Raw genomic sequence first — 20,942 nt, forward strand, 5'->3', positions numbered from 1 at the left:
ATGGGACCTCGATCAGGGAAATTTATGCATTCATTTTCATCAAAGCACAAACTCTACTTCCACAGCAACCCCTCTAGTCCAGGGTGTGCAGAGAGGAAAGGGCTTGAAAAATGAGCCCTTGGTGAAGTTGCCTCTGTTGTACAAAAGCTGAATGGGTGGTGAGTGTTTATATGTCTTGTTACCTGTCTCTTCAATACAAGGCTGTAAAAAGTTGCCACACCCACAACAGGGGTGTGAAGGGGAATGGGGACATAATTCTTTATAAAATCACTGTACAAGTGCAATTTATATTTTGGTAATTTTATTATGTCTACATTTCCCACTTGGGATTCTGAAGGCTCTGATCTGTGAATGGATATGAGGAAATCAGAGTGCAGCTTCCGTACAGTGGCTTGGATCAAAAACCAATCAGGTGTAGAACTGGCAATTTCTGTTAGTTGGATCCCTGATGTGGGAAATTTTAAAAAATCATAATTGTAGTAATGGGGAGAGTAGAAGGAGCTTTACTCTGTAATAAACCTGTGCTTTTATCTGCCCTGGGAGTGTTTAACGTAACAAAGTACATTTAATATGATACCATCGAGGACAAAGCAGCTTGTTGGATTGGTATCTCAGCTGCCACTTTAATTCATTCACCACCAGTGCACTGTAGCAACTCACCAAGCCTCCTTCAGAAATATCTTCCAAATCCACACCCTCTACAGCTTAGTAGAAAAAGGGCAACAATTACACGGCACCTTGCAAGTTTCCGCTCCTCCAATGTGTAGCCTGGATTTGTTTGAACTTCTGCTGGATTTTACCACATTGCCATTTCACTGTGTGTATGCAAAGCAGCAATTAGTTGATGCCTTCTACTGCAGGCTGTCAGTTACCCACCAGAGAGAGACTGTTGGTTTTAATAAAACTGATGCTAGGCTGTTTTGATGATATTGTGAGGTTTGGGGGAATGACCTAGAATACTGATGAGTTGCAGAGTTGGGTTATTCTGTATTTAATATTACTTGCACTTTTAATTGGTTTTAAGAAACAATGTTTAGGATATAATTTTCATTTTCTTTGGGCCTCTGAGATTCTGATCCTGCCCAGCCTGGGGAAATGCAGTTTTTTAGATGGCAAGCTTGTTGTCCCCACAGTAAATGTGCCAGTTATCCAGTTGATTATGTTCTTGGATCATTGTTTCAGACCTTCAGCTCTTGCCAACTTTGAGAATGCCTGTAAGGTTTCAGTGTGAAGTCTGCAGCACTGGCTTCTGTTTTCCTTCAGAGTACAGACTTTGTTGCCTTATTATTTCAGTCCAGATATAAAAAAAATCCATTTGCCATTGGTTGGAGATGATTATGTTGTCTTCCGATTTTGTGTTTTTAAATAGCTGACTGAATAAATTGTTTTGTCAGTTGGAGCTGGCTTACCGCCCCCTCTCCCTCCCAGTCTGTCTGCAGAGACTTTCAGCAATTCCTGTTAAAGTTTGATTACCATTCACCATAAGCAATGTTTACCAAGCAAGTTGGAGCTCTTGGCTGAGTGTACGCACTGTACTGACCTGCCAAGCCAGAGCCCAGACTTCACCACACCAATCTCAGATGATCTTCAATGTGGCCTGAATACAAGTGGGGGGAAGAATCGGACATGAGAGGAGGACAACTTGTGTAGAAATGAATAAACTTAGTTTTGGTGCCATCAACAGAAGCAGTTACTTGTCCAGTAGTAGAATGCCACATGAAGAAGGGTACAGAACGAGTAAGGAACTCCGAACATCAGTTAAAGAATCTAAAGTCTGTGGCTGCAGTTTCCCCTTTTTAATGTGTGTTTGCTGTAAACCTATCAGTGCTGGGGCCAGAACTCTGTACCCTTGTAATATCACACTGATCTGTCCGGTCTGGCAAAAGATGAGCATTGATTAAAATAAAATCTATTTTCCCAGTTTTATGAAAGTGAGAGTTTGGAATTATTGTGGGTGGGAGGGGCAGGTCATCCTGAGAGTAATGCTCAGGGCCAGCAAACAAAGATGCACAAACTGGGGACTTGATGAAAGCAGCAGTCCTTTCTGTCTCAGTTTTTCTGTTCAATTGTAAAATGTATATTATTCCTAATGCTGTTTGTAAAATAAAAGGATGAAACATTGATTGTAATTATTATTAAAATGTGTGAGCAGGATACTCTGTCCTGGGAAAGGATAATATTGTGAACTATTAATCAAGACTAGGTATGAGATCATTTCTCACACACTCCTTACCCAATGCTGACAATGTCTTGGAGCAGGGGTATAGAGTAGGCGTGATGGAGGATTGCACTGTACACATTGTCAGCACTTATGGAATAGAGAGAAAGATTGTAGGAGGCCTGACGCAGGAACCACATGTGGGAAACAGCTTGGTGAGCATAATAAAAAACACTAACAAAACTATAAAACATTATATATTATACATTACATAAATACAAAGACAGCAATATTAGAAAAGGCTTTAAGATGTTCACTTAGTACAAAAGATATCACATTCACTTCAATTACTGAAGATTCAACAGTTAACTAAGGTTTTTTGGAAATAGGAAGGGTATTAGCACTTACTCTCTAGCTATAGAGATTTCACAGCCTTGATCTCCAGTAACTATCGTACTCGGTGTAACTTTACATAAAATGTTTGGAAATCAGTCCAGCAGTTGCTAACCCATTGTATCAATCCCAGTTAGCATGGCAGCAGGGTACAGGTAGCTGCACCTCCCCCCCACTTCCAGCAAGAAGGATGTTATTGGGTGATAATTTACTTGCTGCTGTGGAACTATTAAGGTCCATTCTGCTCTCCTACAGTCTGATAATTAGTCACAGTAGCAAATGTCACATATAACAGGATTTAAATGACAGCATCAGTAACACACACTATATGAAAAGCAAGGGATTAGCTCTGGAATTTGCCTAACATGAACGTAAACTTATAAAAGCTATGATCAGTAAAAAAAAAATTAATAAATGGGATTTTCTGCCTGTTTAATGCTTTTATCCACATAACCGATGACCCCTTGACCTGCTGTACACCTAGCTTAACCTCTTACAGCATTCCCCTTCCTCCTGATGGGCTGATGCTGACTCAAATATGATCACCTTAGGCGGAGAACTGGAGGCCACAGAGGAATTGCTCAGGCTCTCTTGTCTAAAGATTACCATTAAATCCTGTTGAAGAGTATGTGGGCTATAAAGAGGATCAGGAAGCAAGTGATGCCTGATAGGGACTGAAACATCAAAGCAGAAAAAAACAAAAAAAAAGCAAATCTTGAGGTGAGGCAATTACACATCAAACACCAGTCCCCATGTTTGACATGTGCCTGCCCCAAAGCTCCTAGTAACACCCCTGACCCTCTAACAACAGCAAATCTCCAACCCTCCACCCTGACTCGCTTTGCTGAGTGTCCACATGGTTTTAGGTCAGTTACATTTCAGACCAAGGGCTTATTAGTCCTATTGGATGCTGATAAATGGCCTGTGATTATATTGACACGAGTAATTATAAAATGATAAATGACTAAAATAAATTCATTTCAAGTCAGCAGGTTAAGCCCAAACAGTAACAGCCTTATTTTCACAGTTACTCAGTACCTTTCAACTACTTGCTTTTTCCACTCTCGCTCCACTCCCACAACCAGCCTGATTTTGTGTGCCCAAACATAGCACGAGATTTTCCCTTTTATCTGATCCATAGCCTGGCCACCCTGTTAAACGAGGCAGCATTATCACAAATTATACAGTTTTATATTCAGTCTGTTACCACAGGATATTAAAGCTACTAGTCATTCTAAATATCCAATATTTCAGTTCCCATGAGTGCAATTAGTGGTTTTCTTACAGCTCCCGCAGAGATCTTCGCAGCTTCACATTTTGAACAGGAAGGTTGAACTACATGGCCGATTCCCTTGTCGACACAGTGATTATCCGGTTCACTCCAAGGGGTTCCTGCTTTTCCTAAAGAGATGAATGTGCATCAGCCAGAAGCATGGTATTGATCCTCAGTACTGACCCTCTGACAGAGTTGCGTTCCCTCGGTACTGACGCTCTGACAGTATGGCACTCCCTCAGCAATGTCTTGGATTGTTAAATTTATTATATCATCATGTACTACCACTGAGTAAGATTGATATTTGCTCTGATTTGTTTTTCTTATCCTATGTCTTGTTCTGATTTGGACTCACTGTGGTCTCAGCCTCAACTGGACGTGCAAATGTTTTTGTGTTTAAGTTTAAAGTTTACTTATTAGTGTCACAAGTAGGCTTACATTAACACTACAGTGAAGTTACTGTGAAAATCCGTGTTGGAGAGTCCATAGAACATAGAAAAACTACAGCACAAACAGGCCCTTCGGCCCACAAGTTGTGCCGAACACATCCCTACCTTCTAGACCTACCTATAACCCTCCATCCTAATAAGCTCCATGTACTCATCCAGGAGTCTCTTAAAAGACCCTATTGAGTTCGCCTCCACCACCACTGACGGCAGCCGATTCCACTCGCCCACCACCTTCTGTGTGAAAAACTTCCCCCTAACATCTCCCCTGTACCTACCTCCCAGCACCTTAAACCTGTGTCCTCTCGTAGCAGACATTTCCACCCTGGGAAAAAGCCTCTGAGAGTCCACCCAATCTATGCCTCTCAACATCTTATACACCTCTATTAGGTCTCCTCTCATCCTTCGTCTCTCCAAGGAGAAAAGACCGAGCTCCCTCAGCCTATCCTCATAAGGCATGCCACTCAATCCAGGCAACATCCTTGTAAATCTCCTCTGCACCCTTTCAATCTTTTCCACATCCTTCCTATAGTGAGGCGACCAGAACTGAGCACAGTACTCCAAGTGGGGTCTGACGAGGGTCTTACATAGCTGCATCATTATCCCCGGACTCCTAAACTCAATCCCTCGATTGATAAAGGCCAGCACACCATACGCTTTCTTAACCACCTCCTCCACCTGCGGGGCCGATTTCAGAGTCTTATGGACCCGGACCCCAAGGTCCTTCTGATCCTCTACAGTACTAAGAGTCCTTCGCTTTATATTGTACTCCTTCATCCCATTTGACCTACCAAAATGGACCACGACGCATTTATCTGGGTTGAAGTCCATCTGCCACTTGTCTGCCCAGTCTTGCATCCTATCTATGTCCCTCTGTAACTTCTGACATCCCTCCAGACTATCCACAACCCCACCAACCTTCGTGTCATCGGCAAACTTACCAACCCATCCCTCTGCTTCCTCATCCAGGTCATTTATGAAGATGACAAACAGCAAGGGTCCCAGAACAGATCCCTGGGGCACACCTCTGGTGACCGACCTCCATTTAGAAAAAGACCCATCTATACCCACTCTCGGCCTCCTTTGGGCAAGCCCCTTCTGGATCCACCGGGCAGCAGCCCCTTGGATCCCATGCCCTCTCACTTTTTCCAGAAGCCTTGCATGGGGGACCTTATCGAACGCCTTGCTAAAATGTCCAATGGCATCATAAGTCCAATGGCATCCTTCGGAGTATCCTTTGTGAAGGTACTGGGATTTTTATTGAGACACTTTGGTCGGTGTTGGATTTAGTTTTGCTAGACCGAGCTTGGGTGCAATGAGTTCTTTTGTTTTTAGGAGTGGGGCTTGTGGCCCATCAAAAAATTTGAAAGCTGTAAATTATTTTAAAAGTTAAACAGGCATTAAAAAGTGGAAGAAAACTGACCTGGATGGTATCATCAGGGACTGGCGACCCACAGCAGTGGACCGAGGAATGGAAAACCCCTCAACGCTGCATTTAGGCAGTGCTTTCACCACCAACTTCAGGACCACTGCGAGCAATTGTAGCAATTCTGCAGCTAACTCAGCCCGGTCCAGAGCGTTTCAGGAGACCAGAGTAGTGACAGACAGAGAAAACTGGGGAAATGGTAGTTAGATAGTCTTTAGGACATCCCTGGAGTGCTCCTCAACCTCAGTTCCTTCTCCTATAATGGAGCAGACATACGGAGGTTCAGTGCTCCAAGTAATCAGACCGTATAACAGTGTGACTCGTTCCCAGGACAATCATCGAAAATTTATTCCCCTAGCTGGGCAACAGGGCTTGTGCTCAGTTACACGTCACGAGTCCTGTGATCAATGAGCCACAGACACAGGCAGCAGCCATGAATCAGAGTTTAAAACATTGAATAAGCCATATCAGCCTATTGCGTCTATACTGACTGATCCCACTGTACGTTCTGTAGCAGAGGCTTTTACCTTCTGTTTCAGAAGCAGATTCAATAGTAACAAAGGAAAAAGAAAATTGGAGAAATACTTAAAGGGGAAAGATGTCCAGGGCTGTGGGGACAGAGCAAAGGGTACATTAATCAGATAACTCTACCCAAGAGCTGGCACATGAATGAGGGGCCAAATCACCTCCTTCTAAGCTGTCCCATTCTATAATTTTGTGTCCAATTTTCAAGGCAAAGATAGAATGCTTTCCATTGCAACTGCTCCATGCAATATATGCCAACAGTTGAACTAGGTTTCCCATCCTACGAAAGCCATGCTGCATCTTCCCTTTAGTTTGAGGGAGATGGTTCACTGAAAGTTGACCTGATTTCAGGTGAATGCCTGTTTCTGATTCAGAACCAAGGCCGGTGCAGCCATTAGTCTCACAGCAGAATCAAGAATCAAACTAAACACAATACCTTCCTGCTGTTGAGAATTTCATCTGTGGATTTTGATCGGATGCGACTGAAGTACAGTGCTGGTGATTCTACACATTTCTGAAATGGTAAAGAACATTGTGAGAGAGTCTGGCACTGGCTTTGAAAAATTCCATTCCTATATCAGCTTCATCTGAATCATTACGGCCTTCAGAAAATGTAACAAAAGTTCAACACAGTCCTGTGTTGTCTCATCTCCTCCAAACACACTCCAGAAACACATCGGTCAGATCACTTCCCTACATGTTACTGAGAATATGATCCCAGCACCAAGACAGCTCCCCGGCCCCTCTCTGTTGTCAGTGACAATTCACTTCCATCATGGAATTGAACTGATCTTGCTCCTCCCATTGCAGACTTGTAGGTTTGGCGAATTTATAAAAAATTTGAAGCATCAGATTCTAAACTAACAAATAAGAGTGAGAGTTGTGAGGGTACTCAGTCTCACCTGCACCACATTCTCCATGTCATCCACGTGAGAGTGTCCACGGTTTTCAGTCTTTGTGTCTGGTGTCAGGATTTTGCTCTTTCTTTCAGTGATATACTGGCCACCCAAAACTTTACGCTGTTCAAAACAGAAGCAACTCTCAGTATGATTTGAACACTGACCCTAGATCCAAGCAGTCTTCATCTGTACACACTGAAAAGGGGAACTCATCACCCTCACATAAAATATGTGACTGGACGCAGAGTAACAGGAACATAATCTACCCCATGCACACACACCACTCTCCTCCCCCCCCCCCCCCCCCCACCACCGCCACTCACCACCTCATTCAAATCTGTGATACAAAATACCACCTCTGAACACAATTATCAACTCCCCATTCTATACCTTGCTCAAAGGAGTTATCAAAGCAGGTGGGATCTTGGGCTTCATAAATAGAGGTGGAAAGTTATACTGAATCTTTATAAAGCTCTGGTTAGGCCCCAACTGGCGTATCAAATGCACTCCTGGTCAGCTCACATTAGGAAGGATGTGAAGGGGTACGGAGGAAATTTCCCAGGGTGATTCCAGGGATGAGGGGGTTTTAATCCAAGTTCAGGGCAGGAGAAGCTGGGTCTGATCTCCTTGGAGTAAAGGAGATTGAGGGGAGATTTGATAGAGGTGGAGAAGATTATGCCAGGTTTAGATAAGGTAGACAGGAAAAGCTGTTCCCATTGACTAATAAAGTCCAAGATTAGGGGACAGAGATTTAAGGTTTAGGTGAGAGATGCTGTGGGGAATGGGAGGAAGAACGTTTTTAAACGCAGCAAGGTGGAAGCAGAAGCAATGACTTTAAAGGGAAATTGGATGGACACTTGAGGGCAATAAACTTACACGGTTACAGGAAGAGAGCAGGGGAATGGGACGGACTGGACTACTCCACCACCCTGAATGGACTCAACAGGCAGTGGTCTTTCTCTGTGTTGCAATGATAGTTTGGACTGTGGTGGTCAACTGTGCAGTGAACAAAATTCATTTGGGGAATATGGGTATCCATTCCCAACTGCCCTCCATTTCAAAGGGCACTTAAGAGTCAACCACATTGCTGTGGCTCTGGAGTCACATGTAGGCCAGAATGGGTAAGGACAGCAGATGTCCTTTCCTAAAGGATATTAGTGATTAGTGGTGGCGGGAGAGTGAAGGTAAGCGACTGGCTAATATTTAGTTTTTCGCGGGGTTTCTTTTTGTTAAGAAAGTTAGTTTAAAAGTTAAGCGGAAGTGGGCCGCGGGGTGAGCTGGGAAGGGTTTTTTAGCGCATAAAGTTTAAAAGGCAGGCCGCACTATCCAGCGGGCAGCTTCGTTAGCGGGCAGCGGAGTGAGCAGGGAGCAGAGTGAGAGCTAAAGGGCTTTGGCTCATCGGGCTTAGGTGGAAACGGGCGAGGCAGGTAGGATTACTTCTTATTTTTGTAATAACTTAAACTAGGTAATTGTGATGGAGGGTCATGTGATGTGTTGTTTCTGCATGATGTGGGAGCTGGTGGATCCCACTGTGGTTCCCAGTGAGCATGTCTGCAGTAAGTGTTGGTTGCTTGAAGAACTCCGGCTCAGGGTTGATGAGCTGGAGTCTGAGCTTCAGACACTGCGACATATCAGGGAGGGGGAGAGTTACCTGGACACTGTGTTTCAGGAGGCAGTAACACCCCTTAGACTAACTAATTCAGCCGGGGGTCAGGGACAAGAGGGTGTGGCTGCGAGTGAAGCAGGAATTGGGATCCAGAAGGTAGAGTTGCAAGGGCCTCAGTCCCTGAATCTGTACAACAGGTTTGAAATTCTTGCTCCCAGTGTGGACGGGAACGGGGACTGCAGGGAGGACGGGCAAACTGCCCACGGCACCGTGGTACAGGGAGCCGTTCAGGGGGAGGAAGAAAAAAGAAATGTAGTGGTAATTGGGGATAGTGTAGTTAGGGGCATTGACACTGTTCTTTGTGACCAGGATCGAGAATCCCGAAGGTTGTGTTGCCTGCATGGTGCTCGGGTCCAGGATATCTCATCTGGGCTGCAGAGGAACTTGGAGTGGGAGGGTAAGAATCCAGTTGTAGTGGTCCAAGTAGGTGCCAACGATATAGGCAGAACAGGAACAGGGGTTCTGCAGAGGGAGTATGAAAAGCTAGGAGCCAAATTAAAAAACAGAACCAACAAGGTGGTAATCTCTGGATTACTACCTGAGCCACAAGCAAATTGGCGCAGGGTAAATAAGATTAAGGAGGTAAATGCGTGGCTCAAAGATTGGTGTGGGAGGAATGGGTTTGAATTCATGGGACATTGGCACCAGTATTGGGGAAGATGGGACCTGTTCAGATGGGATGGTCTCCGTCTGAATCGTGCTGGGACTAGAGTCCTGGCGAATCGTATAACCAGGGCTGTAAATAGGGCTTTAAACTAAATAGTGGGGGGGAGGGTTCAGGGGTATGGGGAATTACAAAACCAAAGGTAAAGGAGAGGGTACGAGTGAAGGTTAATGATGAGGACATTCATCTAGTTAAAGGAGTCAAGGGCTCAGGCAGAGTAAAAAAGGTGACAAACACAAGAAGGGAGATGGTCAACGCAGTGCAAGGAGATGGTCTGGGGAAGGATAACCAGTTTGCGACAGGTAGGGACAGAGCGTGCAATCAAAAGAATGCACTAACAAATCGGGTCCGTATAAAGGCTAGCATAAAGACACTTTACCTGAATGCATTCGAAACAAAGTGAATGAGTTGATGGCACAAATCAGTACAAATGGGTATGATCGAGTGGCCATTACAGAAACGTGGTTGCAGGGTGACCAGGACTGGGAACTGAATATCCAGGGGTATCAGACATTTCGGAAGGATAGACAGGAAGGAAAAGGAGGTGGGGTAGCTCTGTTAATTAAAGATAACATCAGGGCGGTAGTGAGAGACGATATAGGCTCGAAGGAGCAGAATGTGGAATCGTTGTGGGTGGAGATGAGGAATAGTAAGGGGAGAAAGTCACTGGTGGGCGTGGTCTATAGGCCCCCAAATAATAACTTTGAGGTGGGTCGGGCTATAAACAAGCAAATAATGGATGCATGCAAAAACGGAACAGCAATAATCATGGGGGATTTTAACCTGCATATTGATTGGTTGACTCAAGTCGGACGCGGTGGACTTGAGGAAGAGTTCTAAGACTGCTGTCGGGATAGTTTCCTCGAACAGTATGTTACAGAACCTACGAGGGAGCAAGCTATCTTGGATCTGGTTCTGTGTAATGAGACAGGTAAAATTAATGATCTTCTTGTGAGGGATCCTCTCGGAATGAGTGATCACAATATGGTTGAATTTCTAATACAAATGGAGGGTGAGAAAGTAGGGTCCCAAACCAGTGTCCTCTGCTTGAACAGAGGGGAGTACAATAGGATGAGGGCAGAATTGGCTAATGTAGACTGGGAGCACAGACTAGTTGGTAGGATAGCTGAGCAACAGTGGCGGATGTTTAAGGAGATTTTTCTCAGTACTCAGCAAAAATATATTCCTGTGATAAAAAAGGAATGTAAGAAAAGGGATAACCAGCCGTGGATAACTAAAGAAATAAAGGAGAGTATTAAATTAAAAACCGATGCGTACAGAGTGGCCAAAACTAGTGGAGAATTAGAAGATTGGGAAAGCTTTAAAAAACAACAAAGAACCACTAAGAAAGCGATAAAGAAAGGAAAGATAGATTCTGAAACTAAACTAGCACAAAATATAAAAACTGATAGTAAAAGTTTTTACAAATATATAAAAAGGAAAAGAGTAGCTAAAGTAAATGTTGGACCCTTAGAAGACGAGAAGGGGGATTTAATAATGGGAAACGAGGAAATGGCCGAGGCCTTAAACAAGTTTTTTGTGTCGGTCTTCATGGTAGAGGACACAAATAGTTTACCGAAAATTGATGGTCGTGGTACTGTAGGGGGTGAGGTCCTTAAAACGATTACTATTACTAAAGAGGTAGTGCTTGGTAGGCTAATGGGTAGACAGGTCCCCGGGCCTGGATGGAATGCATCCCAGGGTACTGAAAGAAATGGCAGAAGTAATGGCGGATGCGTTGGTTGTAATTTATCAAAATTCGCTGGACTCTGGGGAAGTGCCGGCTGATCGGAAAACAGCTAATGTGACGCCACTGTTTAAAAAAGGAGGTAGACAAAAGGAGGGTAACTACAGGCCGGTTAGCTTAACGTCCGTAGTTGGGAAATTGCTGGAATCCATCATTAAAGAAGGAATAGCAGGACACCTGGAAAAAAATGGTTTGATCAAGCAGACGCAGCATGGATTCATGAAGGGAAAGTTGTGTTTGACGAATTTACTGGATTTTTATGAAGATGTAACGAGTGCAGTTGACAGAGGGGAACCGGTGGATGGTGTTTTTGGATTTCCAGAAGGCGTTCGATAAGGTGCCTCACAAAAGGTTGCTGCAGAAGATTAGGGTACACAGAGTTGGGGGTAAAGTGTTAGCGTGGATTGAGGATTGGCTATCTAATAGGAAGCAGAGAGTTGGAATAAATGGGTGCTTTTCTGGTTGGCAGTTGGTGACTAGTGGCGTGCCGCAGGGATCGGTGCTGGGGCCTCAACTGTTTACCATATACATAAACGATCTGGAGGAGGGAACCGAGTGTAGGGTAACAAAGTTTGCAGATGACACAAAGATGAGTGGGAAAGCGAATTGCGTGGAGGATGCGGAAAATCTGCAGAGAGATTTGGATAGGCTAAGTGAGTGGGCGAGGATCTGGCAGATGGAGTATAACATTGACAAGTGTGAGGTTATCCACTTTGGAAGGAATAATAGTAAAATGGACTATTATTTAAATGGTGAAAAATTACAACATGCTACTGTGCAGAGGGGCCTGGGGGTCCTTGTGCCTGAATCACAAAAACTCAGCTTGCAGGTGCAGCAAGAAGGCAAATGGAATGTTGGCCTTTATCGCGAAGGGGATGGAGTATAAAAGCAGGGAGGTCTTGCTGCAATTGTACAAGGTACTGGTGAGGCCGCAACTGGAGTACTGTGTGCAATTTTGGTTCCCTTATTTGCGGAAGGATGTATTGGCCTTGGAGGGAGTACAGAGAAGGTTCACCAGGTTGATACCGGAGATGAGGGGGTTAGCTTATGAGGAGAGATTGAGTAGATTGGGCCTGTACTCGTTGGAGTTTAGAAGGCTGAGGGGAGATCTTATAGAGACAATGAAGGGGCTAGACAGGGTAGAGGCAGAGAGATTCTTTCCACTTAGAAAGGAAACAAGAACTAGAGGACACAGCCTCAAAATAAGGGGGAGTCAGTTTAGGACAGAGTTGAGGAGGAACTTCTTCTCTCAGAGGGTAGTGAATCTCTGGAAATCTCTGCCCATTGAAGCAGTGGAGGCTTCCTCGTTAAATATGTTTAAGTCACATCTGATCAATAAGGGAATTAAGGGTTGTGGGGAGCGGGCGGGTAAGTGGAACTAAACCACTATCAGATCAGCCATGATCTTATTGAATGGTGGGGCAGTGCAGTCGACATTGTCTACATGGACTTTAGCAAGGCTTTGACAAGGTACCGCATGGTAGGTTTTTGATTTGATTTATTGTCACATGTATTAGCATACAATGAAAAGTATTGTTTCTTGCGCGCTAAACAGACAAAGCATACCGTTCTTAGAGAAGGAAACGAAAGATTGCAGAATGTAGTGTTACAGTCATAGCTAGGGTGTATATAAAGATCAACTTAATGCAAGGTAGGTCCATTCAAAAGTCTGACAGCAGCAGGGAAGAAGCTGTTCTTGAGTCGGTTGTTGCGTGACTTCAGACTTTTGTATCTTTTTCCCAACGGAAGAAGGTGGGAGAGAGAATGTCCAGGGTGCATGGGGTCCTTAATTATTTTCGTTGCTTTGCCGAGGCAGCGGGAAGTGTAGACAGAGTCAATGGATGGGAGGCTGGTATGTGTGATGGATTGGGCTACATTCACGACCTTCTGTAGTTCATTGCGGTCTTGGGCAGAGCAGGAGCCGTACCAAGCTGTGATACAACTAGAAAGGATGCTTTCTATGGTAAAAATTGGTGAGAGTCGTAGCTGACATGCCAAATTTCCTTAGTCTTCTGAGAAAGTAGAGGCGTTGGTGGGCTTTCTTAACTATAGTGTCAGCATGGGGGGACCAGGACAGGTTGTTAGTGATCTGGACACCTAAAAACTTGAAGCCCTAGGCCCTTTCTTCTTCGCCCCCGTTGATGTAGACAGGAGCATGTTCTCCTTTATGCTTCCTGAAGTCGATGACAATCTCCTTCATTTTACTGAGATTGAGGGAGAGATTATTGTTGCCACACCAGTTCATCAGATTCTCTATCTCATTCTTGTACCCTGACTCGTCATTGTTTGAGATCCGACCATTACGGTGATGTCGTCAGCAAACTTGAAAATCGAATTGGAGCGGAATTTGGCCACACAGTCATAGGTGTATAAGGAATATAGTAGGTGGCTGGGAACACAGCCTTGCAGGGCACTGGTGTTGATGATGATCATGGAGGAGGTGTTGTTGCCTATCCTTACTGATTGTGGTCTGAGAGTTAGGAAGTTCAGAATCCAGTCGCAGAGGGAGGTGCCGAGGCCCAGGCCACGGAGTTTGGAGATGAGTTTTGTGGGAATATTGGTGTTGAAGGCTGAGTTGTAGCCAATAAATAGGAGTCTGACATAGGTGTCTTTGTAATCTAAGTGTTCCAGGGTGGAGTGCAGGGCCAGGAAGATGGCGTCTGCTGTGGACCTGTTGCGGCGGTAGGCAAACTGTAGTGGATCCAGGTAGTCCGGGAGGCTGGAATTGATTCTTGCCATGACTAGCCTTTTGAAGCACTTCATAATGATGGCTGTCAGAGCCACCAGCCGATAGTCATTAAGGCACGCTGCTTGACGTTTCTTTGGTACTGGGATGATGGTCGTCTTCTTAAAGCAGATAGGGAGCTCAGATTGTTGTAAAGAGAGGTTGAAGGATGTCTGTGAATACCTTCGCCAGCTGGTCCGCGCAAGATCTAAGTGCACGTCTGGGTACCCCTTCCAGGCCAGTCGCTTTCCGTGGGTTGACCTTCGAGAAGGCTGCTCTGACATCTGCAATGATGACTTTAGATGTAGGTTCATCCAGGGCTTCCAAGGCATGCTCTCATTGACCTCTTGCTCAAAACGGGCATAGAATGCATTGAGCTGATCAGGGAGGGGTGTGTTGGAGCCGGCAATTGTTGCATGACGTTAAATCTCACAGGATCCAGGATGAGGTAGCCAATTGGATACAAAATTGGCTTGATGACAGGAAACAGAGGGTTGCTGTAGAGGGTTGTTTTTCAAACTGGAGGCCTGTGACCAGCGGTGTGCCTCAGGGATCAGTGTTGGGTCCACTGATATTTGTCATTTATATGAATGATTTGGATGACAATACAGGAGGCACGGTTAGTAAGTTTGCAGATGACACCAAGATTGGTGGCATTGTGGACAGTGAAGAAGGTTATCTAGGATTGCAACAGGATCTTGATCAATTGGCCAATGGGCTGACGAATGGCAAATGGAGTTTAATTTAGATAAATGAGAGGTGATGCATTTTGGTCGATCGAACCAGGGCAGGACTTACTCAGTTAATGGTAGGGCATTGGGGAGAGTTATAGAACAAAGAGATATAGGGGAACAGGTTCATAGCTCCTTGAAAGTGGAGTCACAGGTGGACAGGGTGGTGAAGAAGGCATTCAGCATGCTTGGTTTCTTTGCTTAGAACATTGAATACAGGGGTTGGGACGTCTTGTTGAAGTTGTAGAAGACATTGGTAAGGCCACACTTGGAATGCGGTGTACTGTTCTGGTCACCCTATTATAGAAAGGATATTATTTAAACTAGAAAGAGTGCAGAAAAGATTTACTAGGATGCTATTGGGGCTTGATGGTTTGAGTTATAAGGAGGGACTAGATAGACTAGTGCTTTTTCCCCTGGAGAGTAGGAGACTTCGGGGTGATCTTATAGAGTTTATAGAATGAGGGGCATAGACAAGGTAGACAGTCAACATCTTTTCCCAAAGGTAAGGGAATCTAAAACTAGAGGGCATGGGTTTAAGGTGAGAGGGGAGAGATACAAAAGGGTCCAGTGGGGCAATTGTTTCACACAGAGGGCGGTGAGTGTCTGGAACAAGCTGCCAGAGGTAGTAGTAGAGGCGGGTACAATTTTGTCTTTTAAAAAGCATTTAGACAGTTACATGGATATAGAGGGATATGGGCCAAATGCAGGCAATTGGTATAAGCTGGGCAGCATAGACAAGTTGGGCTCTAGTGCCTGTTTCCATGCTGTAAACCTCTACGAGTCTGCATTCTTTTCTCCTACCTGGCTTTTGTTGTCCAGGTTTTACCACTGGAGAGCAATGCACTGAGGACACAGCTTTGGCAAACTTGCAGTTTGGTGTTCTCATTCAGGATGCTGTTGTTTCACACTCTTACTCAGCTTGAACATAACAGCTGCAACTTTTGCAATGTGTGTTGATTTTAGCATGTAGTGACAGATTGCTGGTGATTGTGGAGTTTAGATATGTAAAGTTATCAACAACCTCCAGTGTCACATTGTCAGCGCTGATGGATGGCAGAATGGCAACATCCTGGACCATGTTGTTTATCGCCCTGATGCAAATGGTGAAACCAAACTCTTTATTGGTGTGAAGGAGGCGTCCATTTGCCGTTGATGGTGTTCCTCTGTATGGAATATCAGTGTGGAACCGTCAGCATAGAGGAGCTTTCTGATGAGGATTGGCACTCATTTGTTGTGGATCTAAGGCGGACAAGACTGAGCCGCTTTCCATCAGTTCCAGTACGCAAGTAGACACTCACTGTAAATAACTGAAGGCAATATGACAACAGGAAAAATAATGTCAGAGTGTTGGTGCAGAGCATTACCCTGTTTGACCCCACTGTGGATCTCAAAGTGTTTGCTGTTGTCCTGTCATTGCTGACCTTACCCTCATGTTGTCATAGAGAGTGCAGGCTGAAAATGAGAAGCAAACTGGCACACAGAAAGTGGGAAGCATACTAACTGTCTTTGAAGAGTGCCAAACGTGATACCTGCAAGAAAGGGTGTAAGGGCAGTCCTACCTCAGGCCAATTAGTTTAACATCAGAGATGGGTAAGATTTCACAATTCATAATCAGACAAAAAATTAGAGAAAAAAAAGTCAATTAAGAAGCGCGCGCACGGATTTGTCAAAGACAGACTGTGCCCAACTAATTTAACTGATTTCTTTTGATGAGCTAATAAAGAAAGTTAATGAAGGAATGCGGTGGATGTTGTCGATATGGATTTTAAGAAAGCTTTCAACAAAGTACCACATAAAATACTAGTTAACAAAACTGGGGCCCATGGAATGGGGGGTCAGAATCTAATTGGATAAAAAAAGACTAAGGAAGGGGAGTTGTGGTAGATGGCACTGCTACCACCCAGAGGAATGAGGGCAACAGGCACGAGAACACCAAGACCAGTGATTCGTGAAGGGCAATAAACATTGGCCTTGACAATGTTGCCTACATCCCTCAAATGATTAAAATAAATACCCTTGAGAAGACACCTTCTTAAGCCACTGCATTCAAGGTACAACTGCAGTGCTGTTAGGGAGGGAGTTCCAGGACTTTGACCCAGCAATAGTGATATACTTCCAAATCGGGATGGTGCATGGCTTGGAGGGGAACATGAATTTGTTGCCCTTACACTTCCAAGTGTAGAGATTGTGGGTTTAGAAGTTGCTGTCGGAGCCTTGGTGAGTTGCTGCAGTGCATCTTGTATGTGGTACACACTGCTGCCACAATGAGCCAGTGATTGAGGGAGTGGATGCTCAAGGTTGTGGATTGTGTCACAATCAAGCGGACTGCTTTGTCCTGATAGTGTCGATCTTCTTGAGTGTTGTTGAAGCTGCACTCATCCAGGCAATGAGTGGAGAGAATTCCATTTCACTCCTGAGTTGTACCTTGTGGTGGACAGGCTTTGGGGAGTCAGGAGGTGAGTTAATCACTGCAGAATATGTAACCTTTGATCTGCTCTTGTAGTCACAATATTTCTATGGCTGGTCCACTATAAATGTGAGGTGATGCATTTTGGTAAATTGAACCAGGGCAGGGACTTAATTAATGGTAGGGCATTGGGGAGAGTTACAGAACAAAAGATCTAGGGATACAGGTTCATAGCTCCTTGAAAGTGGAGTCACAGGTGGATAGCGTGGTAACGAAAGGCATTCGGCCTCCTTGGTTTCATTGGTCAGAACATTGAATACAGGAGTTGGGACGTCTTGTTGAAGTTGTACAAGACATTGGTAAGGCCACACTTGGAGTACTGTGTACAGTTCTGGTCACCCTATTATAGAAAGGATATTATTAAACTAGAAAGAGTGCAGAAAAGATTTACAAGGATGCTACTGGGACTTGATGGATTGAGTTATAAGGAGAGGCTGAATAGACTGGGACTTTTTTCTCTGGAGTTTAGAAGGCTGAGGGGTGATCTTATAGAGGTCTATAAAATAATGAGGGGCATAGACAAGGTAGATAGTCAATATCTTTTCCCAAAGGTAGGGGAGTCTAAAACTAGAGGGCATAGGTTTAAGGTGAGAGGAGAGAGATACAAAAGTGTCCAGAGGGGCAATTTTTTCACACAGAGGGTGGTAAGTTTCTGGAACAAGCTGCCAGAGGTAGTAGTAGAGGCGGGTACAATTTTGTCTTTTAAAAACCATTTAGACAGTTAAATGGGTACGATGGGTATAGAGGGATATGGGACAAATGGGGGCAATTGGGATTAGCTTATGGGTTTTTTAAAAAAAAAGACGGCATGGACAAGTTGGGCCGAAGGGCCTGTTTCCATGCTGTAAACCTCTATGATTCTATGACTTCAGTCTCTGGTCAATGGTAATGCCCAGGATGTTGATCGTGGGTGATCTAGCGATAGTCAGATTCTGTCTTGTTGAAGGTGGACATTACCTGGCACTTGTGTGACATAAATGTTACTTGCCATTTGTCAGCCCAGACCTGAATGTTGTCCAGGACTTGCTGCATATGGACATGGACTGTTTCACATGGTGCTGAACATTGTGCAACAAACATCCCTACTTATGACCTTATGATGGAGGGAAGATCATTGATGAAGCAGCTGAAGATGCTTGGGCCTAGGACACTACCCTGAGGGACTCCTGCAGTGATGTCCTGGAGCTGAGATGCTTAACCTCCAACCACCACAACCATCTTCCTTTGTGTGAGCTATGACTCCAACCAGTGGAAAGATTTTCCCCAATTCCCAGTGACCTCACTTTTGCTCGGATTCCTTGATGTCACACTCTGTCAAATGATGTCAAGAGCCGAGTGGTTTTGACAGACACAAATTGAACATCAGTGAGTAGGTTTTTGTCCAAAGGCACTGGAAATGACACCTTCCATTACTCTGCTGATGAATGTATAGATCTGATTGGCAGCAACTGGCCAGATTGGATTTGTCATGGTTTTTGTGGACAGGAGATATTCTGCAAAGGTTTCTAACCTGTGGCTACGCCAAAGCCCAGTTCTGCCCACATATGGCATTGTGTACATAAAGATGGCTGCAGCTTTTGACATGAGCAATGTATGCCTCTTGCTGCACACCATGTAGCTGGGGGGTCAGTTGTATACATGCTCTCTTTTTCCCCTCTGGGTTGGGAGTGGGGTGGCTTGTATTTTAATCGCAGGTTTACCGAAGTTGCGCCGTGCCTGGCTTACCTTAATGCGACCTCCAAAAGACTTGGAGCGCACGTGTTTCTTGTGTTTTGGTGAAATGAGTCCTTCAGGAGTACCAACCACGGAGCTTTTATGAAACTGCAAGAGCACAAGGAGAAAGGATGGTGTGAAATGGAGAACCTATAGGAGATAGTGGATATCACATTGTACATGCCATCTGCCTCTTCACCATTCTGCCTGCCCTCTACATCCCTAAAAGACCAAAAATCTCTCAGCTTAAGCACACCCTACAACAGAGCGTCTACAACCCTGAGGCAGTGGTTCTCAAAGTGCAGGCCACTGTGAGGGATGGCCAGGCGGCCGATTCTAAAATGCAAATCATTGACCCGCAATGCCACAGGCCAACACCAAAGAACAGGTTCAAAGCATCATCCCCACCACTCAGCACAACCAAACTGGCTCCCACATGCACTGCACAAGTCATCAGAGCTGTGAGCAACAACAATGCACCTTTATAAACAAGATTTCTGTTATATACAGCTGCAACATGTGAATCCCCAAGCTTTTCCTCTTTCCTATCGCTCTGAGTAAGATCATTTCAAAGATTTACAAAACTCAGAATGAGGACATTTTTCAGGCTGCAAAACACAAGCAGCAATATTCTTCCCTTTTAGCTTTCCAAACTCCTATATATTACCCACCTTGTTAAAATGACAACAGACTGCCCCAGAGCAACAGGAGGGAGACCCATGTGTGTCATTGCAGCAGGGGTAAGGTTTGGTATCTCCTATAGTAATCACATTGAATGACAGCAGCTTCAGGATCCAGGAGAAAGGGCAGTTGGATAAAGGTTTGAACACAAGGCCTCCATTTATTTCATTGAGGTTCTCTGCATCTGGGAATCAGAAGGAACAAATTTTGCTTCCCTGTGTCTTCCAGAGACTGGTGTGGATGGAGAAAGAATGACTACAACAATGATTTAGCAACAATAATGACAATATTGGCTTGAAAGAGCGATTCTGACTGAGAGTTAAGCATTCTGGGATTTTCGACCAATTTATAATTAAAAACAGATGCAGATCATAAAGTTGCTGTTGCTGTGATCTGCTCTGTGAACTGTGACCTGACATTTCCTGTGTTGACCAAATATGGGAAGTTGTTTATTTTTGAGTTAGACCTGATGGCACCCGATAGGGAAGGAGACAATGTGACCTACATGACATTTGAACTAAACATTATGGAGTTGTTTGAGAGTAACTCCATTGGCCTGGTCGAGCAATGCATTTGGTTTCCGGTTATACCATTGGCTGGATGTCACAGAGCTTTCTGGAAGGTTAGGACATTTTTGGGGATAAAGGCAGCCCTTTGTCTCCAGCGATAACTCTAGAGATCAACTATCGCAAGAGTGCCCTGAAGAACATCTTCAGACGATGAGGACAGAATCTACATAAGGAACACACCTGGCCATTTCATTCTAAACTGGGTAGTATCGAATTTCAGTTAAAGAATTAGAGTTAAAGTTTAGTAAAAGAGTTAAAGTGTTGCAATTGTTGTAAATTTGAGTTTGGTACCTAAAGTGTTAAAGAAATTGTGTTTAAGTATTTAAAGTCGACTTAGTGTCTTTATTCGCTATTCGAGGTTAAAACACACAGGTTTCACTGGGATACCAGAGACAGCTCACTTGCAATATCTCACCAGCTGATTCTTACATGAACCTACAAGGAATATCCTGGTCCCTGCAAGCCGACCTTGTAGTTAAGAAAGTCCATCAACACCTCTACTTTCTCAGGAGGTACTTTCACAGCTTGGTATGGCTCCAGCTCTGTCCAAGACTGCAAGAAACTACAAAGGGTTGTGAACTAAGCCCAGTCCATCACGTAAACCAGCCTCCCATCCATTGACTCAGTCTACACTTCCTGCTGCCTTGGAAAAGCAGCCAGTATAATCAAGGACCCCACGCACCCCGGACATTCTCTCTTCCGCCTTCTTCCTTCGGGAAAAAGATGCAAAAGTCTGAGGACATGTACCAACCGACTCAAGAACAGCCTCTTCCCTGCTGCCATCAGACTTTTGAATGGACCAACCTCGCATTAGGTTGATCTTTCTCTGCACCCTAGCTATGACTGTATCACTACA

The 20,942-nt window shown here is 44.5% G+C and overlaps 1 protein-coding gene across 2 annotated transcripts in view; it reads right to left on the bottom strand.

Annotated features, from left to right (window-relative positions):
* Positions 1-2,399: 2,399 nt before the first annotated feature.
* Positions 2,400-20,942, bottom strand: part of arhgap19 (Rho GTPase activating protein 19) — a 55,135-nt gene continuing 36,592 nt past the window's right edge. The window contains exons 9-12 of one of the 2 annotated variants that reach the window (XM_078222979.1): positions 18,849-18,944; positions 7,124-7,240; positions 6,658-6,735; positions 2,400-3,952 (exon numbers count right to left, since the gene is read on the bottom strand). In XM_078222979.1, coding sequence (XP_078079105.1) covers positions 3,887-3,952; positions 6,658-6,735; positions 7,124-7,240; positions 18,849-18,944 — 357 coding nt within the window. In that variant the 3' untranslated portion in view covers positions 2,400-3,886. The remainder of the gene's footprint in view (positions 3,953-6,657; positions 6,736-7,123; positions 7,241-18,848; positions 18,945-20,942) is intronic. The other variant, XM_078222980.1, reaches the window with a different exon arrangement.

This window comes from Mustelus asterias, chromosome 11 (assembly GCF_964213995.1).
Source record: "Mustelus asterias chromosome 11, sMusAst1.hap1.1, whole genome shotgun sequence".
Taxonomy (NCBI): domain Eukaryota; kingdom Metazoa; phylum Chordata; class Chondrichthyes; order Carcharhiniformes; family Triakidae; genus Mustelus; species Mustelus asterias.